General features: G+C 47.0%; 3 protein-coding genes across 3 annotated transcripts in view; 1 reads left to right on the top strand and 2 right to left on the bottom strand.

Moving 5' to 3' along the window:
• Positions 1-1,575: 1,575 nt before the first annotated feature.
• Positions 1,576-11,570, bottom strand: tmem68 (transmembrane protein 68). Its single transcript, XM_056596823.1, has 9 exons — positions 11,467-11,570; positions 10,662-10,798; positions 10,211-10,384; positions 9,592-9,691; positions 8,123-8,290; positions 6,133-6,326; positions 5,626-5,686; positions 4,895-5,034; positions 1,576-4,054 (listed from the first exon to the last, which is right to left on the bottom strand). The coding sequence occupies exons 2-9, from the start codon at positions 10,719-10,721 to the stop codon at positions 3,950-3,952; spliced, it is 1,002 nt and encodes a 333-aa protein (XP_056452798.1). The 5' UTR covers positions 10,722-10,798; positions 11,467-11,570; the 3' UTR covers positions 1,576-3,949.
• On the top strand, positions 11,556-22,725 carry tgs1 (trimethylguanosine synthase 1). Its single transcript, XM_056596127.1, has 17 exons — positions 11,556-11,953; positions 12,069-12,136; positions 12,232-12,401; positions 12,871-12,997; positions 13,226-13,327; positions 13,563-14,084; positions 14,577-14,706; positions 15,340-15,426; positions 16,794-16,953; positions 17,553-17,696; positions 17,788-17,865; positions 17,899-18,064; positions 18,276-18,476; positions 19,401-19,547; positions 19,792-20,008; positions 20,108-20,186; positions 21,195-22,725. Exons 1-17 carry the CDS (start codon positions 11,847-11,849, stop codon positions 21,306-21,308), a joined length of 2,619 nt encoding a protein of 872 aa, XP_056452102.1. The 5' UTR covers positions 11,556-11,846; the 3' UTR covers positions 21,309-22,725.
• Positions 22,726-24,005: 1,280 nt separating this feature from the next.
• Positions 24,006-26,283, bottom strand: part of cntnap2b (contactin associated protein 2b) — a 27,330-nt gene continuing 25,052 nt past the window's right edge. Inside the window, exons 23-25 of the mRNA XM_056596788.1 lie at positions 25,786-26,019; positions 25,320-25,394; positions 24,006-24,205 (exon numbers count right to left, since the gene is read on the bottom strand). Of these exons, the coding sequence (XP_056452763.1) occupies positions 24,006-24,205; positions 25,320-25,394; positions 25,786-26,019 (509 nt within the window). The remainder of the gene's footprint in view (positions 24,206-25,319; positions 25,395-25,785; positions 26,020-26,283) is intronic.

Raw genomic sequence — 26,283 nt, 5'->3', positions numbered from 1 at the left:
TCGTTATTTGTACAACTGTGAAAATGATACTAAAGAAATTTAAGGAATTAATAATTAATGGAATTATATGAATTTAACAAGATACTACGTAGAGCGTTAGTGTGTGAATGGGCGCGAGGGCAGGTAGTGCTGCTGTGTGAGACGGGATGACCTCATTCTGGTACTCATCTGTCGTCATGGTAATAAGCTGCTTGTACAGGGTTGGTTCACCTAAAGACATGTGTTGTTAATCTCTTCCTTATTTCAACCTCATCAGTCAGGACATTCTTTTATCCCCTGTGTGTGTGTGTGTGTGTGTGTGTGTGTGTGTGTGTGTGTGTGTGTGTGTGTGTGTGTGTGTGTGTGTGTGTGTGTGTGTGTGTGTGTGTGTGTGTGCGTGCCTGTGTGTGTGTGTGTGCGTGCGTGCATGGACGTGCGTGTATGCGCGTGAGACTTCAAGAGTATTATTTCTTTGGACACTTTTCAGTGGCATTAATCGGTGGAAGTAGTTACTGTGCTTACATTTGGTCCGGAGGCACATAGTATACGTGTTTGATCTTCTTTGCCAATGCGTGAGAAGAAGGGTGACGATCGCAATGTTCTTTTCCACCCGGAGCTTCCCACGTTTTATGCGCTGACTTAACAACGCCAGGTCGACCGATGTCTTTGGTGAGAGTAGTGCCAGGTCCCGAGGCAAAGAGATGTTTCATCTTGGCAGCGAAACAACTCCCATCATGTCCTACTTCTGAGCGTAGGCCCTCCAGAGAACTGAGAACTAGAGACATGACCGGGGCCCGCCAATGGACAGGGGCTGCATTTACACAGGACAAGGAAAAGCAATAACTCAGATCCTGTACTTACTACCTGTGAGCCAGTCGCAGCCGGGTCAGTCGGAGTCGTGACAGTCCAATTCACTTCATCCGGTCAAGAGAGAGCACATTCTGTACTTTCTTCTCCTGGTTTGTCTGTGTAAATCCAGCCTTGAGTACGAGCACAGTAACAAAAAAAAATAGTATTTTGGCAATGTGGGCATTTCGTGTCGTTGTTGACTTGTATAAACACACTGTACAGACAAAGTCCATTTAAAACGGATTCAGTTCGCAAAGAATTGAGGTTCACAAATGATAGACTTAAGAACCCGTAACAAGTGTAAACTATTTGTAAATAAGTGTATTCAAAATGTCCATGTTCAAAAAAGAAACATTCCTTTCTTCTGAGTTGTGATCGTGAAGGGTGTCTTTAGGAGTTCCATCCACCTTGACGGTTGTTGCTATGGGCAACCGCAGAGTAAAACATAGTGTGGCGTATTTGGTGTATTTAAAAAAGACAAAAGATGAAAGACAAAAAACCTAACCAATGATATTTTCAGTAGGTTGCATTGTGTGATACAAGTCTGAGGTGAGAAAAAATGTTCTAATGAAAGAAGTCGATTTTATTGTAAAAAAAACAAAAAAAAACAATGAACAGTAAAAAAAATAACATGACATTTTTGTATATAATGGATTTTTGTAAATTTTTATTTGAATCTGATGCAACACACAAGTACCAAAATGCATTTAATAAAGTACACTGTGGTCATTTTCCTAGCCTAACGTTTTTTTTCCTTGCTTGGATTTGTCAATTTAATTGAGTTGTTGGTAAATAGGAAGAATCCTTCCCAATCATTTCTCCTTTGCAGTTTGTGTGCATGAATTCATTTCGGTCTTAACTGTAGACCCTGCACACCTTTGACTCATTCAAGTATCCAGTTCTGAAAACTTTCTAGAATAATGTCTGCGTCGGAGACACCGATATTAAAGAGATTATTTAATTTATGTTTATTTGACAGGGACAACGCACAATATATAATTGAGCAAGATTCTAGCCACAAGGCTAATTTACATCTGTTGTCCTTGGAGAACACTATTCTGTTAAACGTTTATGGAAATTCCAGAAATCTAAAGGATGTCTTATAATTAAAGTACAAACCATTCAATTGAATGACTGCAACATATAGCCTATGTAAATAAATACAACATAATATTATCTACAAGGGCGACAGAATACATTACATATATTTGTGATCCCTAAGAGCTTTTTACCCCTTCTGAGTTACATTCATGAAGTATATGAATGGAACAAAACTCAAAATACATTAATTAATAGTGAATATGTTAGAGAGATATGCCTGTTCATGTACTTATATCTTCATAGATACATTATTTATATTATACTGATCGGAGTTCACTTGTTAAGTTACCTTAAATAGTGAACCTTGGAAAGGTCAAGTACACCAGAGTTAATGAAGCCCCTTGAATATTTAACAGTTGGAATCATGGCCTTAGCTTCAACTCTCTGCTCTCCATAGATCAGAAACCACAGTGGACCAACGTCATAGTAAAATATATTTATTCAGGATGACTTCACAGTCCTGGATCGCAATAGTTTGCAATTGGACCTCCGATTTTTGAAAGTGCAAATAGTGTATATTACTTCATTTGACAGTACATTTAATGAAAAATCTCAAAAAATATATATAATTGATGGGTTAGACAGGCTTTTTTTTGTCACACATGTATAACATTTAAATATTTTGTAATTGACAAAAAATAATTTTCACATAAAAAAAAGGCATAAAACGATATGCCTTTAAACATTGGCAGTTCAATTTGAAAGTAGGCAAAAACGGTAGAATCAGAGTAGTTCAATAAAAGGAATAGAAATATACAGCCACATACAAACACTATACACCACAATACAATTCAGTGGCAAAACAACACCTTGGCGCAAACATGACCAATTGATCAATACATTCTGTACATGGCAACACACCAGTTCAACACAGGTTAATCTAAAGCTGCATCAACACACATTACACTGCACAGACAAACCATTACATATTCATAACCAATGATGCATACAGCCAAATATATTTACGGCCATTTCCTTACCCTAGGTTACTCTTCATTCAGCGTTGCACATTCTCCCGACAGAAGTCAAAGAACATGCCATCAACTGCTACCAAGGGGACGAACAGCCCATTGCCGAATCCCTTCAATAGCTAACACGTGCAGCCCACTGCGTGCTAGGGTAGTCTGAGTGTAGCTGCAAAGCTGTCGCTTTCATTGGACAGAAAGCACTGCACTTCCAGAACTGCTGTACGCCAAGCAGCAGTGACACTGCGCTTCACTCTTGACCTTCTTATTGGGCCTTGTTTGAGATGATCATTACTAAAGTTGGATAAAATAAAACGCCTAAAACCAAAGAGGCTTCAACCCCCTGGACGTACAACATATACACAACGTATTGGATTTACTTCAGTCTTGAGAATATGGATATTTTCGTGGAAAATAAATAATTTTAAGCGAAAGTGATCGGCACCAAGTAATATTTTGAAGATCTAAAGGGTTACATGTATAGAAAAGAATGAGGTTTCCCCCCCCCCCCCACATAATTTTAAATACTGTACAATGATCAACTATTGTGCATAGGCTAAGCTACATCTTAGCCTTAGCTATGCTCAAGGTAAAAAAAAAAAAAAATACATATTTCTTTCGAGCTATCTGATTGGTCGAAAAAAAACAATGTATTTCGAGCGATCTGATTGGTCAAAATCGTCCAATAAAGGAACGATGCACACCCCTAGTAGTTATGTTTATTTGATAACCACTGTTCTACTTAGGGACATTTAAAACGTATGTGCGGGTTCCTCTCGTCAGTGTGAGTGTGATGCTGTTCTCCTCTTGTCAGTGTGAGTGTGATGCTGTTCTTCTCTTGTCAGTGTGAGTGTGATGCTGTTCTTCTCTTGTCAGTGTGAGTGTGATGCTGTGATAGTATTCTTCTCCTCTTGTAAGTGGTAGTGAGATAATGTTCTTCTCCTCTTGTGAGTGCTGGTGCAGGTCTCAACGTGCCCTCACTGTGTTCCTGAGGGCCCAGCAGCTCTTTGCTGACCCCTCACTGTGTTCCCGAGGGCCCAGCAGCGCTCTGACCCTCACTCCTCTTTGTGTTTGGAGGGGAAGCGCTCGAGCAGGGCCCGGAGCACGTTGCCCGGGATCTCCTGGTGGCGGTCCACGAGCGACTGCACAGCCTGCTGCACCTGGTGGCCGGAGGGCGACACTGCATCAGTAGAGCTAGTTAATAGTGGATACCAGCTCTACTGACGCACCTGGTGGCCGGAGGGCGACACTGCGTCAGTAGAGCTGGTATCATAGTGGATACCAGCTCTACTGACGCACCTGGTGGCCGGAGGGCGACACTGCGTCAGTAGAGCTGGTATCATAGTGGATACCAGCTCTACTGACGCACCTGGTGGCCGGAGGGCGACACTGCGTCAGTAGAGCTGGTATCGTGGATACCAGCTCTACTGACGCACCTGGTGGCCGGAGGGCGACACTGCGTCAGTAGAGCTGGTATCATAGTGGATACCAGGAACTCATTCAGAACACAGTCGAATCAAAACCACGGGGTTCCCTTTAAGGTTCACACAGCTACAGGGAGGCACAGGAGACGGCCCTGGTTAAGAGACCTGTGTACATCAGAGCATCTAGGACGGCTCTGGAGAACCGAGCCGACTATATGCTGTTACGAGCAAACGTCCAAAGTGTAAGAGAATAGAAAAAAGCAGAAAGACACCTTCGTTTTTCTTTTTTTTCCTTCTATGCATTTATGATGACATGTAGTATGGAAACAAAATAAAGACATGCTTGATTAATTACACATGTAGGAGTTAATAATCACAGTCTTGTGGAAAAGTAGATGACAAGGATGCACCAATAAAATATCCTCTACAGCAAAGCGTGGTCAAGAGTTTGTCCAGAAAGAAACCTACAGAATGACAAGTTGCCTTCCATAATGACATTTAAATACATTTATGGAGGGCAGCCTCTCCAGTGAGTGCACCTCTATTGAGGACATCGTATTCAAAAGGCATACTTACTTTAGCTGCTAATTCCACAGCGTTTACGTTGGGGTCGTACGGGATCGGGTCCCCCAAGTACGTACGGAACTTGACCGGAAAGCCACCATAAATCGGAGCGAACGGCAGTCGAAACCGCTCATAAAGCCAACGGAAAAACTCTACGGGGAGAGAAACAACATGCCAACGTCAGTATAAGTAGATAAGGGATATATAAGTGAGTAAGAGTTAAAGGTGCTGTTTATACAATACACTGTATACACAATAAGCTATCATTTGAGTTGAACTTAATCAGCTGTCTATGAAATGCTCTCTGAGAATATCTGGGGGGGGCTTTTCATATTTTCTATAGCCTGCTTTCTTCTGCTCTCAATGCTTCGTTCTTACCTACGGTACATATAAGGGCGGCGTAAGGGGCATGAGCTAGCATGGCGGGAAATGTAGATAAGAGGTGCTTAGAGCGGACAGCCCTTCAGCGGCTGAGTGACCACAGATTAGGCAGGGAGGGAACGTTGGCCTTCTGATAAGCACATGGCCCGTGGGACAGATTCAAGTGCAAGAGAGAATCCAAGACAGTCAGTATATATACTGTTTATATATATATAAATAAATAAATAGGAACAAGGAATTGAATCTGTACATGCTGTCGCTGTGTCACCCGTCACACCTTGGATCCACTGGAGGAATGAACCTGAGGGTTTGTACAACATAAGGCTGGGATACCGTGTGTAAACTGCTCATTCGGCACTTACTCAGCCTTCCCAGCGATCTGAAGCCTTCCCGCAAATTCCGCGTGAACATCGGTATGATGGGCTGCGAGAGGCAGAGAGGAGCGTGGTTACCACGGGGTCAACGGCATTGGGTCGCTCAGCCCCCCACCTCAGGAGAGGGAGAGGCGGAGAGGAGCGTGGTTACCATGGGGTCAACGGCATTCGGTGGCTCAGCCCCCCACCTCAGGAGCGCTCTGCCTCAGGACAGCCAACACGCCAACTCCATCATCACCTTAGAACCTCCCCTGAAAACGTCTACTCAGACAAGCCTACTCCCTTTCAGCTGCCTTCTTGGGACTACAATGACCCCACTCTGTTCCCTTGTACACCGTTCTATTATGTTTGTAGGCGCCCATAAATAAAATGTATTATTATTATTATTAGCTTTAAATAAAACAAACAAACAAAACCGCCTCATTGCACAGACGCTCTACGACGGCGACGGCGATGATGAGGCTGACGAGGGCGTGGGGTGGGCGGCGGCCTTACCACCTGGGCGTCGATGGCTACCTGGGCGAAGCCCCGGCGGTGGCCCCAGATCAGGGGGTACGTCTCGTCGCTGAACAGCGCCTCCCGCACGCCGCCCGGCGAGATGCCCAGCAGGTGGCCGCCGCGCAGCGCCCGCACGCACTCCTCCTGGGGGCCGTGGATCACGCTGAACACCTCCAGCAGGGGCTTGATGCCTGGGCCAGGACGGGGAGCCAGACCGAAGCAGAGGAGGCCAGAGTCAGGAGCAGCGGACGGGGAGCCAGACCGAAGCAGAGGAGGCCAGAGTCAGGAGCAGACGGGGAGCCAGACCGAAGCAGAGGAGGCCAGAGTCAGGAGCAGACGGGGAGCCAGACCGAAGCAGAGGAGGCCAGAGTCAGGAGCAGACGGGGAGCCAGACCGAAGCAGAGGAGGCCAGAGTCAGGAGCAGCGGACGGGGAGCCAGACCGAAGCAGAGGAGGCCAGAGTCAGGAGCAGCGCAAGACAGAGCGACAACTAACCATGTGTTGGTGGTGTGGTCGTCTAGCAACAGGGTTGGAGTGTGTTTGTTAGTGTGTGTGTGTGTGTGTGTGCGTGTTTTGTTGTGTGTGTGTGTGTGTTTTGGTGTTTGTGTGCGTGTGCGTGTGCGTGTGTGTGCGTGTGCGTGTGTGTGTGCGTCTCAACCCGCTAATGGGTCAAGCATGTAGTCATAACTCCTCATAAAGGTGCTAGAGCACATGCTGTGCTTCTACTATATATACTCTAGTTTATTTTTAACCTTTTTGCTTTGCTACGTTTTAACTAGTCTGCCTCTAACGTCTGATTTATGAGACTTAGTACAACCCACTACCTCAGTGACATTGTGCTAAGAGACATTGTGTTCGTACAAAAAGAAAGGCTTGTACAAATTACAAGAACTGAAAAACGACCTGACAATGCCGAAACATTTACTGAGTTACCGACAATATCTAAACGTATTGTAGCCCCTGCTGGGGCAAAGACGTGTTTTCGTTATTAACTTTGTAATTTATACATCTAGCAAGCACTAAACAAGTCATGGGAAATAAATTGTAATGCAATGATTTGTAGCTTGTCGTTTACCATTCATTACTTATTGGTTATTATTGCTAATCAAATATGGACATTTGTATCCTTTTACGACAGTGTGTGGATGTTACACTTCACAGTGTTCATCGTGAGATTCGATTTCTATCACAGCCCTGACCCTGAACCAACCAGACAAAGGGTTTACACTAACATTTCTAATATTGATCTGTACAGATTTGTTGCTTCTTGCACAATAAAACTTTGTGTTATTTTATGTCAGAGGCTTTAATCACAATTCCCTTGGTCATGGTCCTGCAATCAGTCTACTAATTACATTTGAAGAATCACATCATTGCAGGAGGCCAAACTATAATTGGATCGTTTGTTTTCATGTAATCAAGCACTGTGGGAACTATTTGTTTCTAACGCTTCCATATGTTGATTTGTTCACAGAAACAGATTAACATATGGAACAATTAAGGCTTTCCATATGCTGAGATGAGATCATGATTCATCTTCCTTACGGATACTGTAATCCTGGTGATTTAATCCTGTCTTTATCCTACCTTGTTCTACCTCCAAACATATTGGTACAAAAAACATTAAAGGTTTTCTGAGTTGAAACAAGGATTAGCATTGAAGATTATGCCGTCTTCCTGGTAATTTGATGTTGCTTTATGTGTGTCTGTGTGCGTGTGTGTGTGTGTATGTATGTATGACTAAGTGTGTGAGTGCATGTGCGAGCATGTCTGCGTGTCTGCCTGCCTAGCGAAGTGTGTTCTTGCGTGCGTGTGTGGGAATTTAAATACAGGATTACGCCTCAGTTATGACTATGAATATCCTAAAAGGGGCGACACCATACTGGGCTTCTACCGACTATAAGAGGGTTGTGCTTCCATCTAGAGCGTCACATCTCCCCTTTAAGAATAATGTATACCCCCTGAATGCATATGTAGCCCAGGCATACCTGGGATCTTAAAGACGAGGTGGTCGGCGACCGAGTGGCAGGTGCGCCCCTTCTGGAGGAGAACACTGGCCAGGAAGTAGTAGTAGTCAATGGGGATGGCTCCATGGTAGTACACGATCAGCGCTGCCCCTTCTTCTGGGATCTTCTCCATGCCATGGACTTCATAACCTGACAATGAAACAGTTACAAATAGGTCAAGTTTTCAAAAGCTGAGCGCTTTATTAAATTTCATTTCGGTCTTTGAAACGCACGGCGGATCACTTGGTTGGAAAATACTGTAACGTATAAAGAAAGCACGCATTGGGCTAGCAGGCTTGAAGGCAGGGACTTGAGATAGTTGAATGTTGAGTCTTTAGCCTGAGCTGGGGGGGACTTTAGCTACAGCTGGGGCGCCCAGCATGCGCTTAGGCTAAGGATTTCTAAATACCACAACAGATTAAATGTGCCATTATAAACAGCCTCCTTGTCCTCTTCTTTAACACTCTAGTGTCAATAAACATATTATAAATGGCCGTTTTCACAAGTACATTTGTGGCCCACTTTTAGTTCTGCCTTTGGGCCGATGAGTGTGGGAGTTTCCTCAGTTAAACACCGGCAGTATCACGCTCATGTGTGTGAGTTTCTGCACTAGGTAGTGTTTTATGGCTCTGTACGCCTATCGGGTCTACCAATACTCTCCTGTAACGTTCAGTCCACTGTCAGTAAATGGTGCTGGTGCAGAACAGAGGTTCAAGTTAAATCATTGACCTGAAGATGGACCATTGTTTGACACGGTTCTTAATGTTGGACATTGACACCGGATCAAGTTTCGACATAATAGTCAACAAACTAGAAGGAAAACCGTTCACTGGGACTTGTTACCAGGTTCATTTGTGTTTCTTCAGAATTATTCAAACAATCAACCAAACAAATGATATGCCACCAGAGGGAAGCTCTACTGCGTTGTTTATCAGTCACATCTGGAATAAACATCATAACATCATTTCCCTACTTTGATATTTGTGTACCAAAATATGCTCAGCTTCGTGACTTGTTGAGGCTTTCTTTCGTGTTCTCGCCGCTGTGTTTTACCAGTTTAATAGATGTTTGTTTGTTTGTTTGTTTGTTTGTTTGTTTGTTTGTTTGTTTGGGGTCGTTTGATGTTTACTTCTGTTGTGCAACAGACGGTGACTCACTAACCGCGATCATCAGAATCACGCACGTGCCCACAAACACACACACACACACACACACACACACACACACACACACACACACACACACACACACACACACACACACACACACACACACACACACACACACACACACACACAATATAAATGTCATACATGTAAAACAACTAAAAAGGTTAATAAACTTTGTGCTCGTTCACGATTTAAAACAAAACATTATTTAACAGCGCTGAGAGATAAATGAAGTCCAAGCGAGCGTTCCATGGCCATTCCCAGTGGGCCCATGACCCCTACCATGCCATATGGCGCCGTGGCCATCCCAGAGAGTAGCCAGGGTCTTCCTGGCGCCGTCCCAGAGGTTGTTGCAGTACGCGTCCTTCAGTTGGTTCTTCCTCTGCGCGGCCGAGACACACACAGACGGTTCACGAGTGTCACAGCAGCGGGCTAAAGAATCTGTATTCTCCGTTTTCCACGACTCTACTGTTTTTCAAAACAACAATCAGTGTGTTTACATGCACCAAGGTTGGTTTTAACGTGGTTCCTGGGACTTCCAGGTTTACTAACTGCAATGTAAGCACGGAAGTCGGGCTACACTCCCGGTTTTCCCTCCCGGAGGGAAATAGGATTGATTTTTTTATTTGTTGATCATTATAATAATTAGGAGAGGTGCACTGCCTAGCTCAAATTATCTTTTAATAATACAAATATAATACTTATACATGTATTATATTTGTAATATAGCTTGATGACAATACTGCAATAAACGTAAATGTGAAACAAAAAGTTTTGACAAGCTTGCTATGCATGTGTTTGAACATGATAATGTTCAAACACAAATGTATAGGATGTATTATATATTTCAAAACAAAACTGGATTAGGAGTCTCTAAAAATCCTCAAAGCAGGGTTTGTACCTTAAATACGTGGACAAAGAGTATGGAGAGGTAGAGGAGGATGACGATGAGGAAGGGCAGGATGAAGACCACAGCCAGAGGGGTGAAGACCCACAGCAGGTACTCCATGACGCTGAGGTAATCCTCGGCCTTGCCCAGTCCAGCCCACTGCTCCAGTGAATGGAAGACACACAGCTGGGCGGAGACACATCACAGCCTTATGATCAACACCTGAGATCACCGTTAAAACGTAGCACCCTCCAAATAGTCCAAATTCATTTGGACTATTTGGAGTGGTATTTGATAGCCCCAATACATGTATCCAACTAGTCCACATGGGAATAGGCACACACACACACACACACACACACACACACACACACACACACACACACACACACACACACACACACACACACACACACACACACACACACACACACACACACACACACACACACACACACAATACCAGGAAGGAGGTAAAATCTTCCGCTGTGGCCAGGCAGGACTGGTTCCCGACGTCTGACATACTGGTATCTTGGCCAGCAACCAGTCCGAGAGCTGACCAGCTCCAAGTCCCACAGCTTAGCTCAGAGCAGGCTGACCCTAGTAACAGGTAGGGCACCAAACAAATAAACATAACATGTTTCACAAGCATAACACACTCTGGAAATTATTCTTGTTTTTATTTGTTCGGATGCATAGTGATAGCTACTAAAATTGTGTACATATTTTGAGTTGAATTTAATGCAATCATATCAAATGTGGATATGATTATATAAGGAACATAATGTGCCATTGTAAATGCTAAACCAAGACATGCATCGTATAATCCGTGTAACATTTTAAATGTATCAACAAGGGTTAAAACCGCAATATTTTAAAGCTGTTTGCAACACTATCTTATTAGTACTGCAGAACCTTGGGTCCCAGCGGGCAAACGCAACAACAATCATTAGGACGTGGCCACATTTACCAACATGGGCTTCGCTAACAGCATAAATATTCTACTTCATTTAGGTTTATTTATTTATTTTGTAAAAAATATATAATTACGGCGATTGACAGGTCTTGAATATATCCAATCGATCGATAACACATTATAATGTAATTTGACAGCAACCTCGGACTGACATTATGAAGTTACTGGGACATTTTCAACATCAAAATTGAATTCAACAACGATGTCTACTTTGCTTTTAAGCCGATTAGAAAGATGAGACAATCATGCATTGCTTGTATAATACATATCCACGAAATCTCCAGATTCTTACCTTTTAATTAATATTTAGTTTGAATCATGTGCTGCCGGGTAGACATGAAAGAAGTAGCGATAGACTGATCTACCCGGACCCTTCTCAGGCGACACTCCTACCCCGGAAATCATCCGGAAGTTCGGCTATTTACACATAATTCTCCTACCATGTGTTTACGTTCGAGTCATACCTGAAACGTGAACTTTTTACATGCAAATGTACATGCAGGTGTCTGGTTTTGTTTCTTATCAACCTGTACAGTTGGAAGTAGACGTCTGTTTCTGATAACCCATTTGTAGACATCTTATTTTGGGTAAGTCCATCATGAATGAAGGACATACTTAGCGTACTGTACTGTCTTTTCACTACTTTGTTGTGAGAACGTGATCAATATCAACATGATGATCGAAACGAGCCGGTGGAGCTTGGTTGCGGATATTTTCTTTTCCTCGAACAAATCGGACAAGCAAACCACGCATTGCCTCTGTTCCAGAGCCTTTGTACAGTAAGTATCCCAAGCATTAATTTAACAGCCTCCTTTCTGTTTATTTCTATTTCAAGATGTAAGAAAAGCATGATCTAATTCAGTCATGACAATCACTATAACCCGAAACCTACAGGGACCGTGAATTATATTGCTCTGACAACAGATACCTCAACTCTAACAAGGCCACATCTGAACCGCAAGGTATGTCCAATAAGAAGGAGATCTTGACTTGAAACTGTGGATCATACTAAGACCAGGACCTCATGGAATTAAATATTTCCCATACCTCAATTTAGATCTTGAAGACTTTGAAGAAGATGAAGGAGATGTAGTGGACGATGAGGTTGAGGAGGAGGAGGAGGAGGAGGAAGAGGTGGAGGATGAACTGTTGGATGAAGAGGCTCAACTGATGGCCAGCATGGGTCTACCTGTTGCCTTCGCAAGTCACTCTGTAAAAAAGAAAACCGTAAGAGACCGCCGGGGCAGCTTCCACTTTAACAATTTTAATTACACACAGCTGAACAGCACACACAACCCCACGTCATTACACACAGCTGAACAGCACACACAACCCCACGTCATTACACACAGCTGAACAGCACACACAACCCCACGTCATTACACACAGCTGAACAGCACACACAACCCCACGTCATTACACACAGCTGAACAGCACACACAACCCCACGTCATTACACACAGCTGAACAGCACACACAACCCCACGTCATTACACACAGCTGAACAGCACACACAACCCCACGTCATTACACACAGCTGAACAGCACACACAACCCCACGTCATTACACACAGCTGAACAGCACACACAACCCCACGTCATTACACACAGCTGAACAGCACACACAACCCCACGTCATTACACACAGCTGAACAGCACACACAACCCCACGTCATTCTCTATTCATCTCTGACAGGTTAGGAGAGTGAAGCGGAGAGCTCCCAACCACTGGGCGGCGCCAGCAGAAGAGGAGGAGGAGGAGGAAGATGTGGTTGACATGGGAGAAAAAGAACAGGCAGAGAAGGAGCAAGAAAGACTGCAAGGTAATACACCTCAAGTCATCACATGCGTGGTGTTCAATTATTTTTTATCAAGGTCTACAAATGAATAAAAATAAAGAATTATTGTGAATAAAAATCACCCACAACCACAGCTTCATGGTTGCTATTTGTATTCGGATCCGTTTACCGACTATGTAGTCATATTTCACGGTTAGCACCAGAGAATTGATGGTCCGATGATGGTCTCTGAAGTCTGTCCACTCTTCCCAGCAGAGGGCCAGATGGTGACAGAAGCAGCAGAGGAGACACCAGCAGAGACACCAGTAGAGACACCAGTAGAGGCGCAGGACGAAGGCTGGGAGACGTACTGGGGTGAGCAGGTCACATGCTACCCTCAGGGACTCCTGTGTTTGTGCGGGCTGTTTTCTAAATGTATTACAAAAGGCTCCAGAGTCGAGGTTATCAATTGAAAATGCATATGGATGTTCTTTGTTATGGAAAAGGGAGGGTTCAGCCTTCCTAATGCCTACCTCAGTGCATTCCTTTGACCCCCTCCGCCCTTCTAAGAGTCACGTGTTTGCTTTTGTTTTTGCGTCTCGTTGTCCAGCTCAACAGGGCCAGGCACTGCTGTGGCAGGGCTGGCTGGAGAAGCACCCAGACACCGTGAGCCCTCCCTGGGACGACGGGGACACCCGGGCCGCCTGGGACCAGCACGCCGCCGAGGCCTACTACGGCTACTGGGACCAGTACACGTACTGGGCGGCCCAGGGCTGGACGGCCGGCGGCGGAGGGGAGGGGGGCCACGACGAAGGGACGACGGGGGAACCGGACGCCGGCGCCACCGACCCTGGAGACGACGGAAGAGCCGTCGGGGCGGAAGAGGTGCATCATGGGACGAGGGGTGACATCGCTCAGCCGGGCGCCGCTGGCGGAGAGGCTGACTGTGAGGGGCGGGGGGAGGGCGAGCGGGGGGGCGGTCTGGTGGAGCTCATGGTGGGGATGAGTGTCCACACCGCCGCGGGGGGAGAGCAGAGCGGCGGCGGCGGCGGGGGGGGCCACGGTGAACCGGTCGACGGCGGTAACGACCGCAAGAGAGCGGGCGGCAGCAGCACCGACGCAGAGAACCGCGGTGAGGAGCGGGAGAGAGAGCGGGAGGACTGCTACGGGCTAACAGATCACTCCTCCAGGTGTGAGTGGGGTTCGCCGTACAAGCCGTTTTGTAAATCTGCCTCTTCTGACATCACTAGTGGGCGTGTCCAACTAGATGTGTGCTGGATAGATCAGTCTACCAACCTACCCAGTGGACTGTACCAAACGTTGCTCATCTATCCGTCACATATCTAGGTGGACACGCCCACCTGTGATGTCATAAGAGGCAGGCTGATCCCACTCACACCTGGTGGTATAATATGTCACTTTTAAATATTATCGGAAAACGTATGACGGCCAAGTGCAGTAACCTGACCGCAAGAGCTGTCGCTTTCGGATACGGGTAAGAAATGAGTGAACTTAAACCGATGGTTCTACTACGGACCTAGCCCTGCTGCGGAGGCTGCTGCACGTTAGCGTTGTGTGTGGAGGTGTCCCCCCGTGTTCCTGATGTACGTGTGTGTGACCACAGGTCCCGAGCAGAACAGCGGCGCCCGCGGAGACCCCCAGGGAGCGGACAGGAGGGGGGCTCACACCGGAGGGGGGGAGGACGAGGAGGAGGAGGACGAACTCCCAGGGGGGGGCTCCAAGGTCAAAAGAAGGTATGATTCACGTGGGACCTTCACACTTGTGTAGCGATGAGTGACCTCACAGCTCATTTGATCCACGTAGTTGTAGCGTGTTGTAGCATAAGTCAGTACCAGTAGTATCAGTACCAGTACCAGTACCAGTAGTATCAGTACCAGGAGTATCAGTACCAGTAGTACCAGTACCAGTAGTATCAGTACCAGTAGTATCAGTACCAGTAGTGTCAGTACCAGTAGTGTCAGTACCAGTAGTATCAGTACCAGTAGTGTCAGTACCAGTAGTGTCAGTACCAGTACCAGTAGTACCAGTATCAGTACCAGTAGTGCCAGTACCAGTAGTATCAGTACCAGTAGTGTCAGTACCAGTAGTGTCAGTACCAGTAGTATCAGTAGTATCAGTACCAGTAGTACCAGTAGTAGTACCAGTAGTATCAGTACCAGTAGTATCAGTACCAGTAGTACCAGTAGTATCAGTACCAGTAGTATCAGTACCAGTAGTACCAGTAGTATCAGTACCAGTAGTAGTACCAGTAGTATCAGTACCAGTAGTAGTACCAGTAGTATCAGTACCAGTAGTGTCAGTACCAGTAGTGTCAGTACCAGTAGTATCAGTACCAGTAGTATTTGATTCCTTATGTTCTCTTGCAGTCATGAGCTTGACGTGGAGGAGCTCCCTGGTTTATCCACCGAGGAGGCGTGGGATAAACTGGGCCTCAAGCGCAAACCTGACGCCCTGTGAGTTTGAGCTCTGTGCTATTCTGACCTAGCAGGTTAGAGCCTGAACCTAGCAGGTTACAGCCTGTACCTAGCAGGTTAGAGCCTGAACCTAGCAGGTTAGGGCCTGAACCTAGCAGGTTACAGCCTGAACCTAGCAGGTTAGAGCCTGAACCTAGCAGGTTACAGCCTGTACCTAGCAGGTTACAGCCTGAACCTAGCAGGTTAGGGCCTGAACCTAGCAGGTTACAGCCTGAACCTAGCAGGTTAGAGCCTGAACCTAGCAGGTTACAGCCTGTACCTAGCAGGTTAGGGCCTGAACCTAGCAGGTTAGAGCCTGTACCTAGCAGGTTACAGCCTGAACCTAGCAGGTTAGAGCCTGAACCTAGCAGGTTACAGCCTGAACCTAGCAGGTTAGAGCCTGTACCTAGCAGGTTACAGCCTGTACCTAGCAGGTTAGGGCCTGAACCTAGCAGGTTAGAGCCTGTACCTAGCAGGTTACAGCCTGTACCTAGCAGGTTACAGCCTGTACCTAGCAGGTTACAGCCTGTACCTAGCAGGTTAGAGCCTGAACCTAGCAGGTTAGAGCCTGTACCTAGCAGGTTAGGGCCTGAACCTAGCAGGTTAGGGCCTGAACCTAGCAGGTTAGGGCCTGAACCTAGCAGGTTAGAGCCTGTACCTAGCAGGTTACAGCCTGTACCTAGCAGGTTAGAGCCTGAACCTAGCAGGTTAGAGCCTGAACCTAGCAGGTTAGAGCCTGAACCTAGCAGGTTAGAGCCTGAACCTAGCAGGTTAGAGTCTGTACCTAGCAGGTTACAGCCTGAACCTAGCAGGTTACAGCCTGAACCTAGCAGGTTAGAGCCTGAACCTAGCAGGTTAGGGCCTGAACCTAGCAGGTTAGGGCCTGAACCTAGCAGGTTAGAGCCTGAACCTAGCAGGTTAGAGCCTGTACCTAGCAGGTTACAGCCTGCTTTACTTGATGTACTGTAGGTACTGGGCACTATATTCCCTGTTATAAATAAGTAATAAGCTGATCTACTAACTGCAAATCTATCAGCTATTTGAGTTAATAAAATATGAACTAGATACATTGATTTCAGATATAGACGCAGAGTGCTTATATAGTGCTCCTTTATTGGGTTGCTATTATTTGTGTTATTAAAATGTTCATTCGGATTCATTGAGACTTGTGTGCGGGAGAACGAGAATGAGAGAATGGCAACATTATTATTGAACTGAATACGATTCTTATGATCTCCTCCTAATTGGAGTGTGTGTGTGTGTGTGTGTGTGTGTGTGTGTGTGTGTGTGTGTGTGTGTGTGTGTGTGTGTGTGTGTGTGTGTGTGTGTGTGTGTGTGTGTGTGTGTGTGTGTGTGTGTGTGTGCAGGTTTGACAGCGTTCTAACATTCAAACCCAGTCCGAGCCAGAAGAGCCGGCGGTCTCACGTTAAGAAGAGAGGCTCCGCCCAGAAGGTCAACAAACACACCTTCTTCCCTGAGGAGGACCCCGGCGCCACAACGCCACTCATCAGCGCCACCCTCCAGAAGGTGACGTAGCTCCAGCTATATCACACAGAGGGAGTGCTGGTGTGCTGAATATCAGCAGTGATGTGCGATGTGTTAATGTGTTGCTTGGCAACACATTAACCGTTAATAAAGTTAATGGTACAGAAGATGGACAGTGGAGTGATAGATGTATAGTTAAAGTCCAAATGCTGTCATACTCTAGATCAGCGCTCATTGAAGGCCTCTTGTCCGAGCCAATTACTTGGACGGAACCTATTGTTGTATAAATCGTATTAACTCGTCGTCTCATGATGACTCTGAGGCTCTGAAATCATCCTATCGGATACGTGTTTGTTTAACAAATTGATTGTTCAATTGGAGTTCCTTTTGATCCATAAAGTGCATCCCAGTGCGTAGTACGCCCTCTGTTCAGGCTCTGTGACTTTACTCACTGAGGGCCTCGACGCTGGGGAGGCGCTGGGACCAAGGTTTTATGGGCCCTTTAAAAAATAATAGTCTTACTTTTATTTGACAATGATTTCCCCATTATTATTCCTACATTAATGGGTTGTAGGCGTTGACCTTCAATCTGTCGACCTCCTTGTTTTTAAATCAAATGCCCCCCCCCCCCCCCCCCCCAGGTGCAGGGCTTCCTCCAGAAGGCCCAGAGGGAGCGGGAGCAGGCCGTCCTGGTCGCTGACCTGGGCCCTACAGGGGGCCCCCGGGACCCCAGCAGGGAGGCCCCCCCACCCCCGCGGGACGGCACCCCCAGAGAGGGGGGGGCTGCCGGAGACGGCCCGCAGGGGGGGGGAGGAGGAGGAGGAGAAGAAGAAGAGTGTGGAGGTGCTGGAGGAGAAGAGTGTGACGGTGCTGCAGGAGGTGATGGAGGAGGAGGTGCTGGAGGAGAAGAGTGCGACGGTGCTGCAGGAGGTGATGGAGGAGAAGAGTGCGACGGTGCTGCAGGAGGTGCAGGAGGAGGACGTGGAGGAGGTGCTGGGGGAGGTGATGGAGGTCCAGGAGAAGGGGGTGCCGTGGATGTATGAGGAGGTGCAGGAGGAGGACGTGGAGGCCCAGGCCAAGCAGGCGGGTCGGGAGATCTACTCTCTCGACATCCCAGACTTCCTCCTGCCGGAGCTCCCGGAGGCGGCCCCAGGTGAGCCTCCATCCCTCTGACCCCAGGAGGGTGTAGACCGGCCCTGGGAGCCATCTCATACACCAATGAGACCCCTCCAGGGCAAGGGTCAGACAAGGGGTTCAAACGCTAAATGTATTGAAGTGGAAAAGGGTGTGTCATTATCCAAATTCAATCAAAATGTACAAAAAGAAAAGTCAACTGAATGGATGTCTGCGTTGTGCTGTGCCAGCTCCCGCCAGGGGAGAGGAGGATGACGTGGGAAGACCGAAGAGGCGCGGGAAGGCCGGGAAGACCCGGAGCAGGATGTGGAGGCGGGGGCGCGGCGAGGACATGCCGGAGGACATGAAGGCGGAGCCGGAGCTCGCCAAGTACTGGGCCCAGCGCTACCGCCTCTTCTCCCGCTTCGACGAGGGCATCCGCCTGGACACCGGTGTGTGTGTGTGTGTGTGTGTGTGTGTGTGTGTGTGTGTGTGTGTGTGTGTGTGTGTGTGTGTGTGTGTGTGTGTGTGTGTGTGTGTGTGTGTGTGTGTGTGTGTGTGTGTGTGTGTGTGTGTGTGTGTGTGCGCATTCCCTCACCGCTAGTGTAAAACACAAACGGTTGTCAGATCAGCAGATTTCTGGGTTATTGTTTACCTTTTTATGAGGCTATTTCTCGCTCCCTAAATTCCCACGAGTCATCACACACGCAGGTCTCTTTAAAGGAGACTGTTGGCTGTTCGGTGATCGTCTACCTTCTGCCTGGTACTCACACTGATCTTTATTGATCAGTGATCGTCTACCTTCTGACTGGTACTCACACAGATCTTTATTGATCAGTGATCGTCTACCTTCTGCCTGGTACACTGATCTTTATTGATCAGTGATCGTCTACCTTCTGCCTGGTACACTGATCTTTATTGATCAGTGATCGTCTACCTTCTGCCTGGTACTCACACTGATCTTTATTGATCAGTGATCGTCTACCTTCTGCCTGGTACTCACACTGATCTTTATTGATCAGTGATCGTCTACCTTCTGCCTGGTACTCACACTGATCTTTATTGATCAGTGATCGTCTACCTCCTGCCTGGTACTCACACTGATCTTTAGTGTTGGTCTTTCAATAGGGGCTCAGCCTGCACTCTGAAATGTGAAGTTAACTCAAAGACCAACGCCCTGGGAGGTCCCAGAAGGCGTCTAGACGTGGTGAATTTGATCAATGATCATCTGGTTATGGCTTAACGCGACACTCGATCTGCACCAGGTTGACCTGGTGGCTGCAGACCGTCTGGTTTGCTCTGTCCTCGATAGCGTCGTGTCCCTGTTCATGTGTATAGTAGTAGTATAGTAGTGTGACCTTCACTGTGTGTTCCAGAGGGCTGGTTCTCGGTCACCCCAGAGCGGATCGCCCACCACATCGCCCTCCGGGTGAAGGAGAGCTTCGTGGACTCCCACCTGGTCATCGACGCCTTCTGCGGCGTGGGGGGCAACGCCATCCAGTTCGCACTCTCCGGGAAGCGAGGTGGGTCCTTCACCGCGCGTTCACATCCTACCACCACGAAGGCTACTCAGCCAGAGAGTTAAACGGAGGATCAGCCGGTGGGCCCCCCTAGTTCATTGGTTGTGAGGGGGAAGGGGAAAAACAACAAAAAACTGTTGGACGTCCCATTCAAGAGAGTTTGTTGTCCTGTGCGGATAAAATAAAAAAAAATAAAAATCGTTTTTTAGATATTTTGACATAGTCCCCCCCCCCCCCCCCCCCACAGTCATCGGCATCGACATCGACGCGTCGCGCCTCGCCCTGGCCCGCCACAACGCCGAGGTGTACGGCGTCGCCGACCGCATCGACTTCCTGCTCGGCGACTTCCTGCAGCTGGCGCCCGGCCTCCGTGGCGACGTGGTCTTCCTGTCGCCGCCCTGGGGCGGGCCGGACTACCTCACGGCCGAGGTGTTCGACATCAGGACCATGATCCAGCCGGAGGGATATCCTTGATGAGCCACGCAGTCCTTTGATATTTTATTGTACTACATGTTCCACTCCTACATCCTGGGTGATCCGTCTCGCTCCTTAACCAATCACACGTTTGAGATCTTCAGGCTGTCCAAGCTGATCACCGACGACATCGTTTACTTCCTGCCCCGGAATGCGGACATGAACCAGGTGTGTTTTTATGTTTTGGATCATTCAACATCATTTATCGCCATGGCGTCCACGGTGATCAGAGTCTCCAATAGATGGCTTAGCTTATATTTCACTTTTCATAAAACAGTGAATGCTTTTTTCAATATCGTACATTGAATACTGATTCAAGATCGACCGCAGAAGGGATTGGCAACCGAATAGAAACACTGCAGAAAACACTGCAGGGGAACTTGAAAGCGATGCAGCAGCAGTAGTTGAGGTGTATAGCGGTGTGGTAGCTTCCCCTGTGATAACGAGCAGTAGTAGTTAATTGAGGTGTATAGCCGCCCCTGTGATAACGAGGCAGTAGTAGTTAATTGAGGTGATTAGCCGTCCCCTGTGATAACAAGCAGTAGTAGTTAATTGAGGTGTATAGCCGTCCCCTGTGATAACGAGCAGTAGTAGTTAATTGAGGTGTATAGCCGTCCCCTGTGATAACGAGCAGTAGTAGTTAGTTGAGGTGTATAGCCGTCCCCTGTGATAACGAGGCTGTAGTAGTTAATTGAGGTGTATAGCCTGTTGTAGCTGCCCCTGTGATAACGAGCAGTAGTAGTTAATTGAGGTGTTTAGCCGTCCCCTGTGATAACGAGGCAGTAGTAGTTAATTGAGGTGTTTAGCCGTCCCCTGTGATAACAAGCAGTAGTAGTTAATTGAGGTGTATAGCCGTCCCCTGTGATAACGAGGCAGTAGTAGTTAATTGAGGTGTATAGCCATCCCCTGTGATAACGAGCAGTAGTAGTTAATTGAGGTGTATAGCCGTCCCCTGTGATAACGAGCAGTAGTAGTTAATTGAGGTGTATAGCCGTCCCCTGTGATACCGAGGCTGTAGTAGTTAATTGAGGTGTATAGCCGTCCCCTGTGATAACGAGGCAGTAGTAGTTAATTGAGGTGTATAGCCATCCCCTGTGATAACGAGCAGTAGTAGTTAATTGAGGTGTATAGCCGTCCCCTGTGATACCGAGGCTGACGACCTGCTCCTCTCCTCAGATTGCCTCTCTGGCGGGACCAGGGGGGAGGGTGGAGGTGGAGCAGAACTTCCTGAACAACAAGCTGAAGACCATCACTGCTTACTTTGGGGGGCTCATCAAGTCCGATGGCTGACAGTACCCGGTGTTGATTTTTTTAAGGCTGTTTTTTTTTTTAAACAAATGTTCAATGGTTGTCATTTTTTAAATTGTGTATCTGATTTATATTTTCAACAAATAAAACGGTTATTTTATAATGTGCTTTCAGAAGTTTGCGTTCGTAAGGATCAACGTACACATTATGGCAAGGCTTGTTTATTTGCTAGTCAGAGTCGTCAAAAACCAAAGAAACAGCAGAATACGATTTATGTCGTGGAACATATACAGTGACAAGCCGCTTCAGAGAGAACAGTAGGCCGACGCTCTTGAAAAATAGGAACGCTAAATGCATTGAAAAGATTTTGAGCCAAAAAAAACCCTTTTTAAAATAGGAATCTGTGTATTGAAAGTAAAAAGTTGTTTGGAAGTAGATTTAGACACGAGCTGTCATGTATTTAAAACTGTTGGGTCAGAAGGATGAGGTCAGTTCTGTTACATTGCATCATGCCGAGCCATGGCCTGGTTGCTGAGGCAACCAAAACAAACTGTCAAACCAACACGAAAATCATCTTCAGAAATGTTGTTGAGCGAAGCTGCCCATAACTACACCCATAACTAACAGAGAGCACATCAAGAAATCGGTACAGGTGGGCTATACGGCTAACATATGTGGTCGACTTATCGCAGTGTGCAGAAAGTGAGGTGGACCATGGTGCATTTACAGTTTGCTATTTATCAGAAGGCTTTTCAAGATGGCCGCCGCCATCTTTAAGCCACATGCTAGTGATGAAGGTGAAAATAGCCCAAAACAAGTATTTTTTTTCTTTTTGAAAATCACAATTTCTCTTCTACTTCATGAAACAAAAACATGAAGTAAAGTAATTTTGTTTCACAGCTTCACAACATACTGACAAATTAACTCAAAAGCTAACATCGAAAGTTGATTATCAGACATCAACCAGTTGTATTTTGTCCCTCAAAAATGTAATGTTAGTTTAATGCTTTATTTGTGATTTCGGGGGTGATGGGCCCAAACTTCTTATTTGTTTAACTTAGTCGAGGCTAAGTTTTTAACTAATCCAACCAGTTTACGATGAAAAAACCTCAATGCTTCCATGAAAGTGAGACAATAAACTGCCTAGCGTACATGTAGGATATTAAAGAAACCCAGCAATAACCTCGAACCACCGGAACGACCCCAACTCAGAAACACAACTGCAGTTTCAGAAACACAACTGCAGTAGCCAGGGCTGTAGCAGTGCGTCTAACTGGTGTAATGGCTGGGCACCCGCCCATAACCAGCCTGTCACCAGCCTGTCAGCCCCAGTGGAATGTAAGGCGTGGTTTGCATGCAGCTAAATATGATCGTTGATATCCAAAAGATTGTAAAAAATGAACGTGTGAAGTGCGTTTGTAATAAACATCGTGTTGGTGAAGAAAGAGAAATGTGTCATCCGCTGTCCAGCGTGACAATGTAGCCTGCTCTAGTGGAGAGAAGAGAAAGACAGTGTGCAGTGAGCTATACACATAACATACAATCACATGTCAATGTGTCCAACATTGTAAGGTTGGTTTTTCTACATGAGTTTCAGACGTACAAAAAGTTTCATTCGTTTGCATCTCAAAAGCAAAAGGGGGATTCTTAGTCCATCTGTCAATCAAATATACCATCCAGGGGTACGGCACTGAAGATAATGATACTCAAATTTGAATAAGAAAGGTTTTTTAAACCTCATCTCTTAGTAATTATGACGAGTTGTAAGCAATTTATCTGTAATGTCATAAGGTTCGTGGATGCACACGTTTTTGACCACGACACATTGCATTTGAACAGATGTTGCTACTAACACTTACTGATTTACTTCCCTCACCGACAAAGGCTCGTATCATTTTGATGGACTTGGGAACGTTTATGATCAGTGTTATTTAAAAAAAACACTTCAATTTGGCAACAAAAAAATACTGAAGAAAAAGAAAGGCATTAAGATGCAAACATTTAACGTCTCCACATACAATCAAAGCTCATTATTCATTAAGACACTTTGCCAGGCGTTATGGAAATGCAAAAAAATATCCCAGAATGAAGTACTAACTAGTTCCGTTCTTAGTCCAAAGAATACTGTCAAGACATATATGCTTTTCTTGCTGCTGTTTTTGTGCAGTTCATTGAGGACAGGCAGGGTAAATATCCACACACACACACACACACACACACTCACACACACATTAAGGTTGTCAAAAAAAGGCGTAAAAGTAATAAAAAATACTGTAAAGCAGATTTATGAAAAATCATTGGCTTAGCATTAATAAATACATGTAAAAATATAATAACTCCAAATAAAATATAAATAATGAAAACAAAATAATAGTGGCAACCTTAGGAACACTAAAGAAGATAGTGTAAAACAAATGATAAAACTCATTTACCCAAAACTTGCTATAATCCACCTCCTCAAACCTCCGGGGAGCTTGTAGCGGGAGGAGCGCCCCTCCTCCATCAGGCGCTGACGTATGTTAAAGACGGGGAGGATGTAGGAACACAGAGCAGGCGCGCGCCTCACTTCATGCCCCCCCGCTGCGTCGAGTAACAGAAAATGAAAAGCCACAGTTTCTTTGCAGTTTTTGACCGTTGCAGTATTTTTTTTGTTGATGTTTTTTTCTTTTTTTTGATAAATCGCTCCGCGCTTCCCCGCGGGTCAGTCACCGGGCGTCCCCGCTGCCCCGCCCCGGAGCGCTAGATGAACCACTCCTTCTTGCTCTCCTCGATGGTCTCGGTGAACGCCGGGTCGTTCACGATGATGGCGGCGTCGGCGCAGTCGGCCGACTCCGCCCCCTTGGCCTCGTTGGTGTGGTAGGAGCCCTTGTGGCGGAACATGTGACGCACCAGGAACACGAGCACGCCCAGGGCCAGGCAGACCACCACGGCAACGATCCCTGGGGGGGGCATTCGGGACATTACACTCGTGTTATGACCATGAGCAAGGATCTATTGGCAGGTTAACCTTTATCGCTTTGATTTGAGTAAGGCTATGGCCTTGTTGTTTTGATCCGAACGCTGACTATTCTAGAAGCATCGGTGAAGCCGTTCACCACATCTGCCAGGACCTTGATTCTCACTGCGTGAAACAAACCACCATAGTGGTATGGGCATGGCCGTGGGTGTTTAGCCCCACAGAATACAGATACACAGAGGCGTGTTACGGCTGTACACCGTACAAACCACCATAGTGGTATGGGCATGGCCGTGGGTGTTTAGCCCCACAGAATACAGATAAACAGAGGCGTGTTACGGCTGTACACCGTACAAACCACCATAGTGGTATGGGAATGGCCGTGGGTGTTTAGCCCCACAGAATACAGATAAACAGAGGCGTGTTACGGCTGTACACCGTACAAAAGGTCTGGTGTAGCGTTCAACGTATGGATCCTCCCGGGTCCAGAGGGAGGATCCATACGTTGAACGCTACACCACAAGGCCTCAACCCAGAGCTCCACCCAGACCTCCACCCAGACCTCCACCCAGAGCTCCACCCAGACCTCCACCCAGACCTCCACCCAGACCTCCACCCAGACCTCCACCCAGAGCTCCACCCAGACCTCCACCCAGAGCTCCACCCAGAGCTCCACCCAGAGCTCCCCTCAGAGCTCCACCCAGACCTCCTCCCAGAGCCCAGTCCTCCATCCCCTGACGACCTCTCTACCGCCTCCTGAGGTCCTCTGTTATCAATAAGCCGACCTGACCTCGTGCTGTGAAGGAGCGGTCTGCACCTCCTCTACTCTCTCCATGCAGCTCTCTGTTATCAATAAGCCGACCTGACCTCGTGCTGTGAAGGAGCGGTCTGCACCTCCTCTACTCTCTCCATGCAGCTCTCCTGACCTCGTGCTGTGAAGGAGCGGTCTGCACCTCCTCTACTCTCTTCATGCAGCTCTCTGTTATCAGTAAGCCGACCTGACCTCGTGCTGTGAAGGAGCGGTCTGCACCTCCTCTACTCTCTTCATGCAGCTCTCTGCTGACAGCGGTGTCACAGTGTCCACGTTGTGCCATTACCTCCAATGACGGCAGAGTTGTGGTCTAGTTTCTCGCGGCTGATCATCTCGTTGTTGTATGGGAACACGGCGCCGGCTGTGGAAACAGATTCATCGGTTTGATTAGTATATTGTGTGGCAGCTAGTCATTCATTATTTCTTTTTTATTTATTTATTTATAATAAAATGATGTGTTTGTATATTTATTTTCAACGAAAAAAATTAAAATAATTCACTAAAGAAATCAAATTAATGAACACAAATAGTCGACGTCAGTGCCGTGTTTAACGCAAACAAAACAGACGTGACTGAATCTCACATTTAGTTTATCTTCCCATTCATGGATCAACCTGCTGTGAACAACATGTCTGCTTCTGGGTCCGCCCCCTAGGGAAGCTCCCGCATGTCTGTGCACCTTTGTGCGTGTGTGCGTGCGTGCGTGCGTGCGTGCGTGCGTGCGTGCGTGCGTGCGTGCGTGCGTGCGTTACCGGTGTCCATCTGCCAGGGGTCATGGGCGGCGCCGAGGGGGGAGATGGTGAGGGGCTGGGCGCCGCAGTTGGACGGGACCAGGATGCCGTGGGCGGTGACGGGCGCGGCCGCGGGGCCGGGGCGCAGCGCGGCCTTCAGGGGCGCCACGCCGTTCAGCGTGACCCGGGACAGGCAGCCCACGAAGCCCGGCGTGTTGTAGCGGTCGATCAGCACCGGGTCGATCTCACCCGTCTCTGACGGAGGGAGGAGGAGCAGCTGGTCAGCGCCTACACACTCACTACACCAGCTCTAAGTCACCGCCTACACACTCACTACACACACTCTAAGTCACCGCCTACACACTCACTACACACACTCTAAGTCACCGCCTACACACTCACTACACACACTCTAAGTCACCGCCTACACACTCACTACACCAGCTCTAAGTCACCGCCTACACACTCACTACACCAACTCTAAGTCAGCGCCTACACACTCACTACACCAACTCTAAG

This window comes from Gadus chalcogrammus, chromosome 8 (assembly GCF_026213295.1).
Source record: "Gadus chalcogrammus isolate NIFS_2021 chromosome 8, NIFS_Gcha_1.0, whole genome shotgun sequence".
Lineage (NCBI taxonomy): Eukaryota > Metazoa > Chordata > Actinopteri > Gadiformes > Gadidae > Gadus > Gadus chalcogrammus.
The sequence above is the reverse complement of the archived record's forward strand: the minus strand, read 5'-3'. Positions and strand labels throughout refer to the sequence as shown.

Excerpts from the sequence above, each read along its gene's own strand:
- tgs1 (XM_056596127.1), top strand. The coding sequence starts at position 11,847 with ATGATGATCGAAACGAGCCGGTGGAGCTTGGTTGCGGATATTTTCTTT. Across the intron at positions 14,085-14,576 it reads CACCGACGCAGAGAACCGCG|GTCCCGAGCAGAACAGCGGC; the intron begins GTGAGGAGCGGG and ends GTGTGACCACAG. Across the intron at positions 15,427-16,793 it reads AAGCGCAAACCTGACGCCCT|GTTTGACAGCGTTCTAACAT; the intron begins GTGAGTTTGAGC and ends GTGTGTGTGCAG.
- tmem68 (XM_056596823.1), bottom strand. The coding sequence starts at position 10,721 with ATGTCAGACGTCGGGAACCAGTCCTGCCTGGCCACAGCGGAAGATTTT. Across the intron at positions 5,687-6,132 it reads TAGCCATCGACGCCCAGGTG|CCCATCATACCGATGTTCAC; the intron begins GTAAGGCCGCCG and ends TGCCTCTCGCAG. Across the intron at positions 4,055-4,894 it reads CTGTGGAATTAGCAGCTAAA|GTGCAGCAGGCTGTGCAGTC; the intron begins GTAAGTATGCCT and ends TCCGGCCACCAG.